This window comes from Lampris incognitus, chromosome 14 (assembly GCF_029633865.1).
Source record: "Lampris incognitus isolate fLamInc1 chromosome 14, fLamInc1.hap2, whole genome shotgun sequence".
NCBI classification, from domain to species: domain Eukaryota; kingdom Metazoa; phylum Chordata; class Actinopteri; order Lampriformes; family Lampridae; genus Lampris; species Lampris incognitus.
In genome coordinates, this window is record NC_079224.1 from 23117320 (window position 1) to 23132431 (window position 15112).

Sequence of the window (15112 nt, forward strand, 5' to 3'; positions counted from 1 at the left end):
AACATCCAGACACTTGGATATTGTTTTGTATCCCTTTCTCACATTCTACATTTTAATCACTTTGTCTCTTACTTAAGTATTGTGCTCCTTTGTCTTGATTTTCTAATGGAGTTCACGTAATAAACTTTACACAGAGTGCTTTTTATACCCATAAACGAGACATGTTAATAACAGGTGCACACTGATTATGCCCAATTGTGTTTACCTGAGCTTGTTTTAGGAATAATTTGTCATTTGTGTAAATGTGAAGCTTTGAGAGCACAAGGGGTTGAAAACTTATGCAAGCACTAAATTTTAGTTTTTAATTTATTAATTAAAAAGTCAGCAAAACATAACTTATGTTGGCTTCAGGAACATGCTGATAAAGCTTATGGGTTCACAAAAATAATATTGTTCAGGAACAGATGTGGGAGTATCTTTTATAATCCAGAAATTAGTGATGACTGTCAAGGGAGCTGAATACTTTTGCAAGGCACTGTATCATCCATTCGTTCATTATCCAAACCGCTTATCCTTACTCAGGGTCGCAGGGATGCTGGAGCCTATCCCAGCAGTCACTGGGCGACAGGCGGGGATACACCCCGAACAGGCCGCCAGACCATCACAGGGCTAAACAGTGTGTGAGACAGTGTAGCTGAGAACTATGGCCTACACACCCTCTCTTAAGGCTGTGTAGGCCATAATTCATAACACATGGCCTTTCATCAGGCAGTGTAGGCCATAATTCTCATCAAGGCCTACACTGCCTGGTGAGGGGCCATGTAGGCCATAAGTCTCATAATTCTCAGCTACACTACATAATTCTCAGCTACACTCGCACACACTATATATTCATAGATAAATATTTATGAATAAATAAATTCAAATATATATTTGTTAAATGGCAAATGAATGGTAAATGGACTGCATTTATATAGCGCTTTTCTAGTCTACCAACCACTCAAAGCCCTTTACAGTGTATGCCTCACATTTCCCAGTGGTGGGCTGTCAGGGCCATCAGGGCCTTCTCTGGTGGCCCTGTCAAAATCAAAATTTGTTTTTCATAGTTAAATTGAAGTGTGCCTGAGATGTGTCTGAATTCAATTTCTTTTTTCTTTTTTCCTGGGGCTGAGCAGGGAATTCCTATGTCATCTAAATGCATCACAGCTCCTTGGACCAGCACTAGTGGTATTGCTAGCCTTTCCGTGAAGCCCGAAGCTGCAAATTGATTACAACTTTGAGTGACCGTATCATCAGCCAATCAAATGTTGATGTGTAGTGACAGAACAACCCAGGGGCCTTATGATGTGTCGGTGCTACCCCTGGTGTCTTCATCAACTTTGAACTTGATACCTTATTGGCACTGTATCAGCCTAAAAAATTTTGTGCATGGTTAAAAGTATATGATGAAGCACCTCTTGTGGTTGTGGGGATTAAAAATCTTCGAAAAACATATATTCTCGATATCTCAAGTAGCTAGCTCAACCAATGCAGCTCTCTGTCGCTACCCGAACTGAGTCAACCATATGCATGCATGACTCACATCGACGGTTGAGTCAGATCGGGCAGCGACAGTATCAAAACCAAAACATTATGTATTTGGGTATGAGTCTTGAAAGTAAACGAGAAGTCGATCGTATTTCGCAAGCCAGCAAATCATTCACTGCTGATCTCAGCACAGGAGAACTGGAGGAACACTGGATGAACCAGAAATAAATCGCCTTATTCATCTTGCCGCCATGTGGAAGTGCCATACTCTCCAGTGTTAAAACTCTGCTATAAAAATACAATTTCAAGAGTAGGATTAATCACAGTCACAGCTGGAAATCATCTCAGTAGCTACAGGAATTGAATCAAGTGCAACTGGACTTGGTTATATCTACATATATCTACATATCTACATATATATATATATATATATAGATATATATCTACATATATCTATATATATTTTTTTTTTTCTTTCACGGATATATAACCAAGTCCAGTTGCACTTGATTCAGTTCCTTTGGATAACTATGACCTGGATGAGTGAAAGCATTCACAGACATCTCAGTAGCTACAATAAAACATTTCCTACGGCTGAGCTATGTTTTCTTACCGTTGTTTCATGAATGAAAGTCAATCAGCAGAGCAGCCATTCGCCTTCATTCAACACATTTGACGTCTATTAATAAGGGTTTTTAGATTATGATAGCCTGATCATTTCATATTAGACTTGGCCGCATTCGTGTGAGGATCCACCTAGGAGGCTGCACATCCACAGACTGACAGGCAAAACGTTTTTATTAAGTAAGTTTTTTTTGGGGGGGGGGTTGTTTGTTTGTTTGCTTGTTTTTAGCTTGAGCACTGCATATTAACAACGTTATTTTCCTCCACCTGTTCAATCGACTTGGGTGCTTTGCAAAAATCGTATAATGGCAGGAACTGGTTTTACTGTCCGTGTGTGCATGTGTATGGACAAGGGGATATACGTACGCCTGGCAGGGATCTGCACTGCAGAGAGATCAGTTCATTATTATGTTTGTCAGGAAATGTTCTACCAAAAATATGACGCCAGGGACAGGCTCAGCAGCAGGATTCCTCCCCGTTGCTGGTGTCTGAAAGAAAACCATGTGTCATCAGTGTGTGATGGGGTGGGGGGGCATCTGGCACGTTCTCATGACGTGACGTCATGCCTGCCTCAGAAAGCCCTTCTGTGAAACAGTAACCGAGGCTGGTCAGAATCGACAGGCCTGTGCACATGTTCACCAGACAACAGACTGAACATGCGTTGAACATTCAAGGAAAAACCATAGCCATAGACATGTCTCAAATCTTAGGTGAGATAAACTGAGGCTGCTTTTTGCAGGACATGGAAGTAAAAGTGATAGTATAACCCCCTTTTTCAAAGCTACAACAATAGGCCATGCATTCTAATTTGCTGACAACAGAAGACGAAAGAGAGCATTTGTATGGTTATCCATTCAGTGAAATCCAGCCAGCTAAACTTTCTACTTTTGTTGCAAAATCAAATTTTATTTGACATGATGCCTGTGTAAGTCACATTAGAGTGGTCCTCTCTCCTTTCGTGAATTTCTGCAATCCCTGAAATTTCTGGTTCTGTCCTGAAATCTGACTACCATCAGGATGGGGCCAGGATTATGTGTTCTCTGACCAGCTGCTGTGTTTCCACGGAAACCTCAGAAAGGAGAATAATTTCCACAGAGGATTTCAAAGAGGACAAAACAAGGCCATTTGTCTACATCTATTCGCTAAACTATAGCTGCTCTATTACAACTGAGGTATTCTGTTAAGGGTGACACATACACACTTCTGTTCAATCAAATCAGAATAGCCAAGTGGAAGAGCTAGCAAAACAAGAATAGCTCAGATTGTGTCGTTTATCAATTTTGACCTGTTCTGTCACCCATGCAAAGACACACATTTCTTAAATTCGATTTACTGTGAATTAGACGTACTGAGAATTAGGCCATGAATAATCACCCACTCCTTTAGTCAGCAGGAAAAAAATAGGGTAATTGATTTCCCTCATCTCCCCTCCCTCCCCGAGGGGGCCTTCACGGGATAATTGCGTTGACTTCTGCGAGCGTCAGAGTCAAAGCACAAAGTTGACAAGACAAATATAGGTTCACCTCCTATATCATGTCCAATTATACGTCAACCTAGCATAGCGCCCCGGAGGCTAACTAACCAGCTCTCAGGCTGTACATTTTTAAGATTGCCATCACACTTCGTATGAAACCACTTCCTGTTTTGCAATTGACAAATGGGAGCCACATTTATGTTGAAGGAGGGGCAAGATCATGACGCAAGCTGTTCTTTTTAATACATACGAGAGTTACTAAATGAAAAGCGTGTAGCTCTGACGCTCCTAACCCTCCTTTCCATTATTTATGTTACTAGTTTTCCCCCTGCTTAACTAACGGTGGCTAGTTCAGCACTGATTATACCTTGTTTGTATATATGTCTTAGTCCTGCATAGGCTACATAAATAAGCTACTTTAAATCCGAAAATAAATTATATAGCTTGACTTAACCAAACAATAAGTAAACATAAAACCAGTAATCAAATCCGATAAACACTGCCGTTGGTATCCGAGAGCCCATTTTAGCCCAAGAAAAGATTAAAATGACCCACATCAAGAATTATCATGATTCATGCAGCCTTTCTGTGTGACGATAGTAGCCATAATACAAGGGACCCATTCCCACCAGTTTATCTCCTAACCGTGAATCAAGCTAGTTATGACCAAGTCTGAACCGAAGTGTGCCAATTCCAGCGATGAACTGGATTAAATTTCCTTTATGTGTTCTTCACACTATAAAATTCCCGGCTAGCCAAGCCACAGTGCTGGTCTGATAAATACCAGCTACCCTTCTGTAGTATCACCCTATTTGGCCTGCAACCCTTCAAACATGCACAATCCCTGATTACCACAATGTCTTTAAGTACATTAGAAGTCGCCCTTTTCTTGCAGCGACTCCCCCAAATCACAACCTTTAGAACTATCTGTGCTCTAAAACACCCTACCTAGCGTTCCTCTTGAGGACTACCTTGCGACGCATACGGCCCTTTGACTCTCACCTCGTCTTCAGTTCACTCTTAAAACGCAATCATTTTTTTCATCCCATGGCGCTATGACCTTGAACGAAGATGTGCTGTGTTATCGATGGTTCGTTTGTTTGAAATGGACTGTGAAAATCAGCTGTTTTCAAATGTCAGTCGAACAGCTTTACAGCAACATCCCTTTGCCGCTGCGTCTTTTGCCATCGCATAGGCCTTCGCACCACACTGTGGCGCTGTTGTGAAACAGGGAATCCTTTTGACTGCGTCGTGTAACGAAATGGTGGGCCTGCAGCCCACCCTCCAGTGCACGCCTATTTTCTCGACAAACTGACAAGATATTGCCCTGCCTGGAGACAGTGACGACCTAAGGTGGATTTGGATGCTCTTTTACATCTTCTGTAAAGTAATTTCCCCCACTCAGAGCATCAACACATAACGGCTTACAAGGTGACTCTAATGTAAGCCTAAGTTTAACAGCCCCATCCATCATCTCCCCCAAATGAACTACCATTAACATTGTAACATAGCATCCCCCTTTCAAAACAAATAAAAAGGCATTTCTTTACAGCAATTCCGGTTTAATTAAGACATTCATACAATTCTGGGGAGAAGGAAATTAAGAAGTCAGGGGAATAGCAATATACTCCGATATGGGTAAAACCACCTCAGCAAAATACAGCCAACCAATGAGGAATTCTGATAAAGCAAGAGGGATAAAAAAAATATTGTACATTTAAATTAACACATTCACAAAAGATAACAAAGAGCAAGTGAATCTACAGTATAACTTGAAAAGTGCCTCTATTTAGCAGACACACAACACATCGCACATGTTAGCTTTACATAACTTGCAGACTTTATACAGCACTTATACTTTTTAGTCCACAAGTAAGTTACTAAATGGTGAAGAACATCTAATATATGCATTTTAATTGAACATGGAAAGAAATACCTGTTAAGGACCTTAATAATGTCTACAGACCCCATGGCTTTGTAGCTCCAACCAGCAAACCGTCAAGGTTAGAATCTACAAATGTCCAAGAGGGACCACCATTGGAGTCACCTCACTTCTTAACACATATCGAAAATTCTGATCCAAGGTTTAAGCATTTGAGAAGAAGATTTTCCCCCTCCAATAATATAAGCACAATGCAAGTGGACGATCGCTATCACTGCGTTTACAAAAAAAAGAAAAGAAAAACAAATCTCAGCTCAAATCAGGTCAGCCACATTCATAGGCATCTCCTCCACAGTTGTATTGTAAAATGTCTCAATGTCCCGAAGAATTCTCTTGTCTTCCTCAGTGACAAAGTTGATAGCAACACCTTTTCTGCCAAATCGGCCACCACGGCCAATTCTGGGATAAAAGAATAAAAATAAATAAGCAAATAGAAGCAAGTAACTTCAATAAAAATATTCCATAGTACTGATGTGAAATTTTGGGTGGAACTACTTTAAGTCTTACTTTACCTATGAATGTAATTTTCTCGGTTTGTAGGGAGGTCATAGTTTATGACCAGGGAAACCTGCTGCACATCAATTCCACGAGCCTGAAGGGAGACACACACAAAAAACCCCAAAAACAATTTAGTCGACTCCAAAAGCAGACATATGATTACAATCCAGTATCACCTGAGAATAAGTAACAGATTCCTACATTTGGAGAAAACCCATTGTTCCTAACCGTTTTAACTGCTCAGTCATTTATGGGACTGGTGCAAAAAAAATAAAATAAAAATCCAGGATGAATACATGGTTCTTAAGAGGTTAGATGCACTTTCAGCAAATAGCTTTGTTGTGATGTTCATTCTGTTTTATCTGTCCCAATACGAACCAGAAGGTCAGTTGTAATCAACACTCTACTGGAGCCAGATCTGAACTCCCTCATGATCACGTCACGCTCCTTTTGCTCCATATCTCCATGCTATGCAGGGGGGGCACAAAACGTTAACTGTAGCAACAAACTCATCTTTACAAAATCAAGGCAAAAAACACAGCACCTTTTATTTGCAAAGGCAAAGGGAAGAGCAGATTGTACCAGAGCGGAGACTGTGAAGTCCCTAGCATGCATCTTTTCAGTCAGCCAGTCAACTTTTCTCCTGGTGTTCAGGAAGATGACAGCCTGGGTGATGGTCAGAGTTTCGTACAGGTCACATAATGTGTCTAGTTTCCACTCCTGGAGAAAGCGAACAAGCAATTATCACGTGCAGTGAATCATTCAATTGGCAAAAAATAACAAGAGTAATGAACCATCCGTTATAAGTGTTGCATAGAATCTTGAGACAAAGAGCATTGGACATTAAGAAAGCGGTCCCCCCAAGCCTCACTTTCAATTCTGTGTCTTTAGTCTCCTTCTTTGGTGTGCCCATGCTTACACTGCCACAAGAGTTAAACCATTTAGGCTCGACTCACATAGTTTCAGCAGGGTGCTTGAAAAAGAAGGGGGACTTCTGGCCTTCACACCAGTGAGGCTGGCCATTCAAAATGCACAAGAAAATAAATGAATAAATAAATGCATGCACAGAACTACCCACCTCTCGTTCAACATTAATGTAGAACTGCTTAATACCCTCCAGGGTGAGCTCTTCCTTCTTCACTAAAATGCGGATAGGCTCTCGCATGAACTTTTTGGTCACCTCCAATACATCAGCTGGCATTGTGGCAGAGAGCAGGACCACCTGAGATAAAGGCACATGATTTTATATGGAATATAAACAAAATTGAATTTTTTTTTCTTCCCCCAAAGTCGACAGATCAATAAGAACATCAAAAGTTAGGCCATAGCTGTGGCACTGGGCTTTGAGACAGAGGTCAAGGAACATTAAGAAAGAGGTTCGACCACGTCTCATTTGCAGCACACTGCACCATGATCTCCTTCTGCGCAATACTCTGCTAGCATTATTGCATGGAACAGAGAAACGTGGACCACACAATTTTAGCAGAGTTCTTTTAATGCAGAAGGGTGTCTGAAAGTAAATCTTGATTCAGAGTGAAAACTGTAACCCAAAGGAGTTGAATCAAGTGCAACTGGACTTGGTATATATCCGTTTAGACGTTTCGCCTCTCATCCAAGAGGCTTCCTCAGTTGGTGCCTTTCTGACTAGACCAACCTAGTCTGACTGGCTGGTGATGAGACTCAGAATTTATCCTCTTTGGAGTCATTGTCAGAGCTATAGATGTCCATGGCTCTGACAACGACTCCAAAGAGGATAAATTCTAAGTCTCATCACCAGCCAGTCAGACTAGCTTGGTCTAGTCAGAAAAGCACCAACTGAGGAAGCCTCTTGGATGAGAGGCGAAACGTCTTCACGGATATATACCAAGTCCAGTTGCACTTGATTCAGCTCCTTTGGATAACCATGACCTGGATGAATGAACATTCACAGACATGAAAACTGTAACCTTTTCCAAATAGAGAACATGAGATGCTTACTTGAATGTTTGTGCTTAACTTCTGGAAGATTTCATAGATTTGATCTTTGAACCCTCGGCTTAGCATCTCGTCAGCTTCATCCAGAACAAACATCTTGATCCATTTTGGCGCTATATAGAATGAACACAAACCATTGGAACTCACATTTTCACAAGCAAAATATAGGATGGCAGGGAAGATGTGTTTTTCTTTAGCCGAGTAAGATACAATGAAATGATCTTATACTTACATAAATACCTCCTGTTAAGCATGTCAAACACACGGCCAGGGGTGCCCACCACTATATGAGGGGCCTCAGCCTGGAGCTTCTGCATTTCACTACGGACATTTGTTCCACCAATACAGGCATGGCACGTTGCCCCCATGTAGTCACCCAGAGCCAGAATTACTTTCTGAATCTAATGGAAGGGAGGAAAGAAAAAGAAAATGTTTTGTAGTTATGTACTTCAGGGGGTTAAAACAGTAGAAAAGGCATAGGGGTGTAGAATTTACTTCATGAGTCAGACATTTTCTGAGCAAGACCTTACGTTAAATGACAGAACCCATTGCTCATTTTATGAAAATGTATGACCCATTTGGTTTTGCATCAGTCAAGAAAGAAAAAACTAGTTTCAGGACCTACAGACATCCTGTAACCTGCTTCCGAGTGATCAGTCAAGATGTAATTCTCTCCATTCTTTATGGGTCAGTCCCGAAAGATGGTATGCCATCACATCACTCAGTTTCACGCCACAACACATGAGTTTATTCAAACAAAAAATACAGAAGCTAGGTCACCTTTCAGACCAATGCAGTCATGGACAGGGACTACACCAATCCTAAGAGGATCAATTCACTTTGCATGTATGGAATTTTAACTGAAAACAGTACCTTAGTATTTGAGCCACTGTCCCCAATATGCCGCCTTGGTCTGAGACACAGTTAAGTTAATCGTGACCTCAGGAACAGCATACCTGCTGAGCCAGCTCTCTGGTAGGAGCCAGCACCAGAGCCTGAGTCTCCTTCTGCTCTATGTCCAGCTGTTGCAAGATAGAGATGGCAAAAGTGGCCGTCTTACCAGTGCCTGACTGGGCTTGGGCAATGACATCATAGCCTTGAGGATGGAGGGAACAGGAAGATTAAGATTAGCATAGACCTATGCTGTATTCATAATGATCAAATCAAAGAAACTGAGTGGTTAAATGTACAAAAGTCATCCATGTTTATATAAACTGAGCACCAACACATTCTGATAATTGAACTTTGAACTGGAAATATTCAATTTGATTATTACACTACAGCATTAAAACACTTTACCACATGTACTATGAATGGTTTGAGTGATCAGTTAAAGAAAATTATCCCCATTTCTAGGTAAGCCCCGAAAGATGGTAAAGCATCATTTCACTCAAACCACACAATCAATTATGTGGGCAAATTTTGGTTTCTACCTTTAATACAAGGGATGATTGCCCTCTGTTGAATGGCAGATGGCTTTTCAAAACCGTATGCATATATTCCCCTGAGAAGAGTCTCCTTCAGGTTCATATCATCGAAATTGTCTGTAATTTCGTTCCAGTTGCTCTGCAGGAGAAATAAAGATACAAAACAAAGCAGAGATCATTATATTCCACAGCTGGTAACACGAAAAACATCTGAAAGACCTAATGTGCATTATATTTTAGTGAAAGCGTTAATTCAGATTTGCTGATGACTAATGTGTGTAAGCTACCTGTAGGGATGTATGAAAGTTATGTGAAGAAACGTTAAAGTTCCATTTACCTCGATGACACCATCAGGCTCCATCCCCTCTGGCCCCCCATGGTCTCTATCTCTTGAGCTGATTTAAAAAAAATAAAACCATATTGCCATCGCTGCAAGTTATAGAAAATGGGAGGGGTAGATTTGGCTTTCAGAACTGCAGGCTTAAACTGTCAACCATGTGTCCACTTCGAGAAAATGCCATCCTTAATCATCATCAAGTCAGTGATGTTATCTCCTACTTTACATTTACTCCAAAACTATTAAAAGCAAGATTACGTGAATTGGGTGTACTGGGGCACTTCGGCCACTAAAGTTGGGCCTTCGGTGTCAAATTACACGACCCTGGACTTCGTAGGACGCACGTGTCAGATTCCACCAGGGGAAGTGAATAGCATATCCCAGTAATAACCCCTGGTTATGCAACTCCAAATCTTTCGGCCTAGCTCACACACCTGCCGTTTTTTCAACAATTTACGCCTAACACACGAAATCGGCCTTCGCCTCTCCCAACATACACCCACTCGTCGATCCGTCTCGCAGGGTTAATAGGTAGCCAATATGTCGAACGACTGGGCCTGAGCAGCTGATACAGACTGGAAACGCCTGGCCGACCAGGCCGTGAAATAACGTCGCCTCATGTTAGCCGAGACCCCAACCGTCGTAGACCACCACCGGAGGATCATAACATAAATAAATGCCGACGTTATTTACTAAATTACCCAATTATGTTAGATGAGTGTCCGACCGGTTACTAACGTTATTTTCACTGTGGATTATTCAGGGCAGTTTGCCTCATAGGTAGCCAACATCAAAATCACCGTGGTTATTCGGTTGTGGCCTAGCTAGCTAGCTAAAGAAATAATGCCAAACCGACTTTGAAATCGGCTCAATATAGGCAATGGTTTTAGGAGAAATATTTACTTAAATAACTACACAGGATAATGATTAGCAAAGCAAACAGCTGGACGATTTTACCTGTTGTAATCAGCAGAATCGCTAGACATGGTCCGTACCCAACTTCGGCATGCGACTGGAAAGATCGTTGATGACGATGCCAATTGCCTTTATGTAGCCGGACTATTTTCACCGAAAATTTTAATGCTCCATTTCGCGAACAATCCACTTCGAACAAACCAAATAACGGTTTGTTTAACTATTTCTTATTATCTAAAATCTTGATTATTCGAATGATATTTGAAATAATCGATAATAATGTGGCATTTATTTCAGACTATATTTTATGGCGGAAGGATATTGCAGTATTAGCCGGTTGTTGGGCTGCTACAGGGTCTCTGACAGATCAAAATTAGACCTTCCGAGGTTGTGCCAATTTATGCACACATCTGCCAGAAATATGGCTAACCCTGATATACAAATAAATTACAACGGCATTAATGGGAAGTTTTCTCCAATACCCTGTTGGTATGTGTTTTTTGTTTTTGTTTTTTGTCACGGTCATGCCTTTTTGTTTTCGTTTTTTTGTCACGGTCATGCCTTTACTAATAGCTTTTATAGGATAACATGTATAACAATGTTATAGATTAACTTATGATGTAACAAGTAAAGCTGACGTGCAGCTTATTGTTCCAAATGATTGTTGGAAACGTTTTTAAACTTTACAAAAATATTTTTGCGTAGCAATACAAGACATATTCCAGTGTACAAGATGTCATTTAAGGAACGCGTGTTTGTCAAAGTACGCATGCACGGAAGAATTTGAGAGACTTTTGCTCCTGACGCATGCTCAAAAGCTACGGAACCAAGCGTAACAGCTACTACAGGTTAGCCAGCTGGATGGAAAAAAAGGGAGTCGAGCAGTTACAAACATGGTAAAAAAAAACTCGTCTATTCGTTTTAGTGGATGTACATGTGACCCTTTTGAGCAATTTGTAAAGATAACACAGTGAATGCTCATTGTGATTGTAATAGCGGCCTTACATCTTCCCATAAAAAATACAAACAACAAAGGTAGCTTTCGAGGGCAGCATTTGCTAATAGCCAACTGTGAAACTAGCTCGCTAGCCTAGCTAGTTAACAAATCATCTGAAAGGCAGCAGCTTTCCACCAACCTTGTTTTATAGCCGTTGTCAGGTTAAGATTTCCGATTCAGTGTAATTAATTTGATGTCAAAATTGACATTTTATAAATTGACATTTTGTGTGAGTTAGTCAGTGGTCAATGACATGTTTAGCCATAAGTGCAGCGAGGAGGTGCTATTTGACTGGCCCAGATAGATGGCTTGCAGTTTGTGTTTGAGCTTTACTGTCAATGTTTACTGTTTTGATGTTGTTTTTCCCATACAAGCGCATGTTACGCTTGAAGGCATCTGCTACATATGATTAGAGAAGATGATATGACACTATTGGTTTGATTCTGCTAGGCTATACACAATATAAGCACCTGGTGCACACAATATGTTTACTATATCTTTAGGCAAGAAATGTGGACTGGATAATATTGTGCTAATATTTAGCTCTTGTGCCTGTCTCTGTGTAGAACAAGCTGAAGTCCTCACAGAAGGATAAAGTTCGTCAGTTTATGATATTCACACAATCAAATGAGAAGACTGCACTGGCCTGTCTATCACAAAATGATTGGAAATTAGATGTTGCCACTGACAACTTCTTCCAAAATCCAGAGCTATATGTTTCAAATATAAAAGGAGCCTTAGACAAGAAAAGGCTTGAGCAACTGTATAACAGGTACAGAGGTAAGTAGAGCATTTCCCATACTGGCAACTTAAAGTATACACATTACATCAGGTTTTATTGACTGGACATTGGAGAAATAAGCTGGAAATTTTAACACAGCTAAATGTGAACACTTACTGGTAGTAAACAAGCTGTCCACTCTTTTTATATTTACATATTAATCAGTATGCCTTTTCACATATTTACTTAGATCCTCAAGATGACAATAAGATTGGCATTGATGGGATCCAGCAGTTCTGTGATGACCTGGGCCTTGACCCAGCAAGTATAAGTGTTCTCCTCATAGCCTGGAAGTTCCGGGCAGCCACACAGTGCGAGTTCTCCAAACAGGAGTTCATGGATGGAATGACAGAGCAGGGGTGAGAATGCAGTTTAACATGCCTTTCCTCACTGACAGATTTGGCTATGGATCCTGATGTGAAATTAAGTTTTTAAGATTTTTATTTGGTTCCATGCTTCCATCCGAATAGATTTTAAAGACAAATCCAGGGGTTAGTTTTTAAATCTTTTTTCGGTTATAAAACAAAAACCCAACTTTAAATGCAATTAAACAGTTAGTAAACATTTGTTGCCTATGGAAGACCTTGAGGGTTGTTTTTTTTGTGTTTTTTTTATGACATCACAGATTAGGGCATATCTAAAATTTTCTCTGAATTGTTTATAACAAGGAAATTGTAATTCTCCCCCTTGATGAATGTATTTCCTGCGTAAGCACTCTACCCCTTGTTTATTCATTTATACATTTTTATTTTGCCTGAAAGTCACTGTATTTCCTCAGGTGTGACAGTATAGAGAAGTTAAAAGCTCAACTGCCTAAAATGGAGCAAGAGTTAAAGGACCATGGGAAATTTAAAGACTTTTACCAGTTCACTTTTAACTTTGCCAAAAATCCTGGCCAGAAAGGTTTGGGTAAGACTCATTTGTACATTCCCTCACCTATTCTTTGTTCAATAGATATTAGATACAAGTTATTGTCACATGACCCCTGTGCTTCTGTCTGCTAGACTTAGAAATGGCAATTGCGTATTGGAATTTAGTACTGGCTGGAAGATTCAAGTTCCTGGACCTGTGGAACCAATTTCTAGTTGTAAGTGAGCTGTTAGAATGTTAAGTGTGTTCACTTCAGGGAAAAAGTACTGTAGATATGCAAGTATTTTATCATTTGCTTTCTGGATGCAGCTCTGACTGTTGCCTATGCATTGCATTCTGCAGGAGCACCATAAAAGATCAATCCCAAAGGACACATGGAACCTCTTGTTAGACTTCAGCACAATGATCACAGATGATATGTCAAATTATGATGAGGAAGGTTTGTACTGTGGGTTGAACTTGAATTAATTTGTCGCTGTGTGGTCAAGATATCTGATGGCACACTTGTGACCCTCTCAGTAATACTTTCTTCATAAACACAGCCACATAGACAAACGGCTGTGATTGTTCACTCACGTTGAAACTTGGGAGTGTATTTTTTAACAGCCCTTTCCTTGTTTTTATGTTTTTTAAGGAGCATGGCCAGTTCTTATTGATGACTTTGTTGAGTTTGCACGGCCACATATTGGGACCAAAAGCACAGCTGTTTAGGAGCTGTACAAGCTGAAGGAACGTCCATATGATGTTTATACAGAAGAAAGCCACACACAACCAGGGTGCTGAATAGAGAGCAGAGACCGCATTGAGCTGAGATCTACGTTGCCTTTTCAACCCCTCAGGACTGAGATGTTTTACACAAGAGACTTTATATATAAATATATTGAAAGGCATATCTCTGCGTCGGTCTACTTGTGGTGGTCTGGGGCTTTTATTAAAAGTATGGGACTTTTTTTTGTGCGTGTACTCAAGCCAACTGGAGATGAGTCACCATCTTGAACCTCGTGGCTTCTGACCCATTGTTTAGTTGATATAGTTGTGTTTTGCTCAGTAGAGCAAGCACTTAGATACATACTTTTGAATTGTAATCTAAACACAAGGGTCCATGAGGGAATGTCATTCTTTATAAATAAATTTTAATACTTTTGTGTGTAAACCTGCTAAGACATTTCTTTTATGAAACATTTGTGCGAAAGATCAGTCAGAAATATTGTAATTTTTTTTTGTTTTAAACATAATGCTGTTCCATACACAAATAAATATAAATGTTTCCGCTAAGAATCTCTTAAGTGATTACAGGACTCGTTGACTTTCCGATGTGTAAAAATTTCACTAGATGGATCAACAGATGTCATGTTTGTACTCAAGTCCATCACACGTTTATCTCAAATGGCACGGTGGTTCTAGCGTGTGCATGTTGAGTTTTGCACATTCTCCATGTCTACATGAGGTTCCTCGCGTGTTTAATGAACTGGAGTGTCTATATTACCCATAGTAATTGTGTGTGTGTGATGGACTGGTGACATATCCAAGTTGTGTACCTCCAGCGGCCCTGAATTTCCCTTTGCCTTGATGCATAGGAAAAGAAAAAAAAATTCAGTGGAAGCAAGGGGGATTAAAATTGCCAAACGGGATTATGGGTGCTGAATGTGTTGGAGAAGGGTGCCATGCTGCCCACTAGTGGCGCTTTGGTTTAAAACGATAAGTCGGTTGCTAGGGGCGAATCTCAAACAAGTACGGAGAGTGAGCACAGGCAGCGCCACCCAGAAGTTCATAAACTATAAGTAACAGCGCAGTCATTAATTTTGA

At 40.4% G+C, this 15112-nt stretch overlaps 2 protein-coding genes and 4 non-coding genes across 7 annotated transcripts; 1 reads left to right on the plus strand and 5 right to left on the minus strand.

Moving 5' to 3' along the window:
* Positions 1–5092: 5092 nt before the first annotated feature.
* eif4a2 (eukaryotic translation initiation factor 4A, isoform 2) lies at positions 5093–10799 on the minus strand. Its single transcript, XM_056292623.1, has 11 exons — positions 10701–10799; positions 9744–9801; positions 9413–9545; positions 8936–9075; positions 8212–8380; positions 7983–8092; positions 7084–7227; positions 6588–6725; positions 6384–6473; positions 6020–6099; positions 5093–5906 (listed from the first exon to the last, which is right to left on the minus strand). Exons 1-11 carry the CDS (start codon positions 10727–10729, stop codon positions 5762–5764), a joined length of 1236 nt encoding a protein of 411 aa, XP_056148598.1. The 5' UTR covers positions 10730–10799; the 3' UTR covers positions 5093–5761.
* LOC130124620 (small nucleolar RNA SNORA81) lies at positions 6810–6993 on the minus strand. Its single transcript, XR_008811387.1, has one exon. It is a non-coding gene; the product is annotated as a small nucleolar RNA SNORA81 (small nucleolar RNA).
* Positions 7332–7512, minus strand: LOC130124621 (small nucleolar RNA SNORA81). The gene has a single exon (XR_008811388.1). It is a non-coding gene; the product is annotated as a small nucleolar RNA SNORA81 (small nucleolar RNA).
* Positions 8627–8702, minus strand: LOC130124622 (small nucleolar RNA SNORD2). Its single transcript, XR_008811389.1, has one exon. It is a non-coding gene; the product is annotated as a small nucleolar RNA SNORD2 (small nucleolar RNA).
* Positions 9300–9371, minus strand: LOC130124624 (small nucleolar RNA SNORD2). Its single transcript, XR_008811390.1, has one exon. It is a non-coding gene; the product is annotated as a small nucleolar RNA SNORD2 (small nucleolar RNA).
* Positions 10800–11053: 254 nt separating the features above from the next.
* dcun1d1 (DCN1, defective in cullin neddylation 1, domain containing 1 (S. cerevisiae)) lies at positions 11054–14574 on the plus strand. Of its 2 annotated transcripts, none has more exons than XM_056292625.1 (7): positions 11054–11147; positions 12222–12435; positions 12627–12795; positions 13215–13345; positions 13441–13523; positions 13649–13745; positions 13941–14574. In XM_056292625.1, exons 2-7 carry the CDS (start codon positions 12264–12266, stop codon positions 14015–14017), a joined length of 729 nt encoding a protein of 242 aa, XP_056148600.1. In that variant the 5' UTR covers positions 11054–11147; positions 12222–12263; the 3' UTR covers positions 14018–14574. The 2 variants fall into 2 exon arrangements, with proteins under 2 accessions (XP_056148600.1, XP_056148599.1); XM_056292624.1 differs by lacking the exon at positions 11054–11147 and adding an exon at positions 11437–11554.
* Positions 14575–15112: the final 538 nt, after the last annotated feature.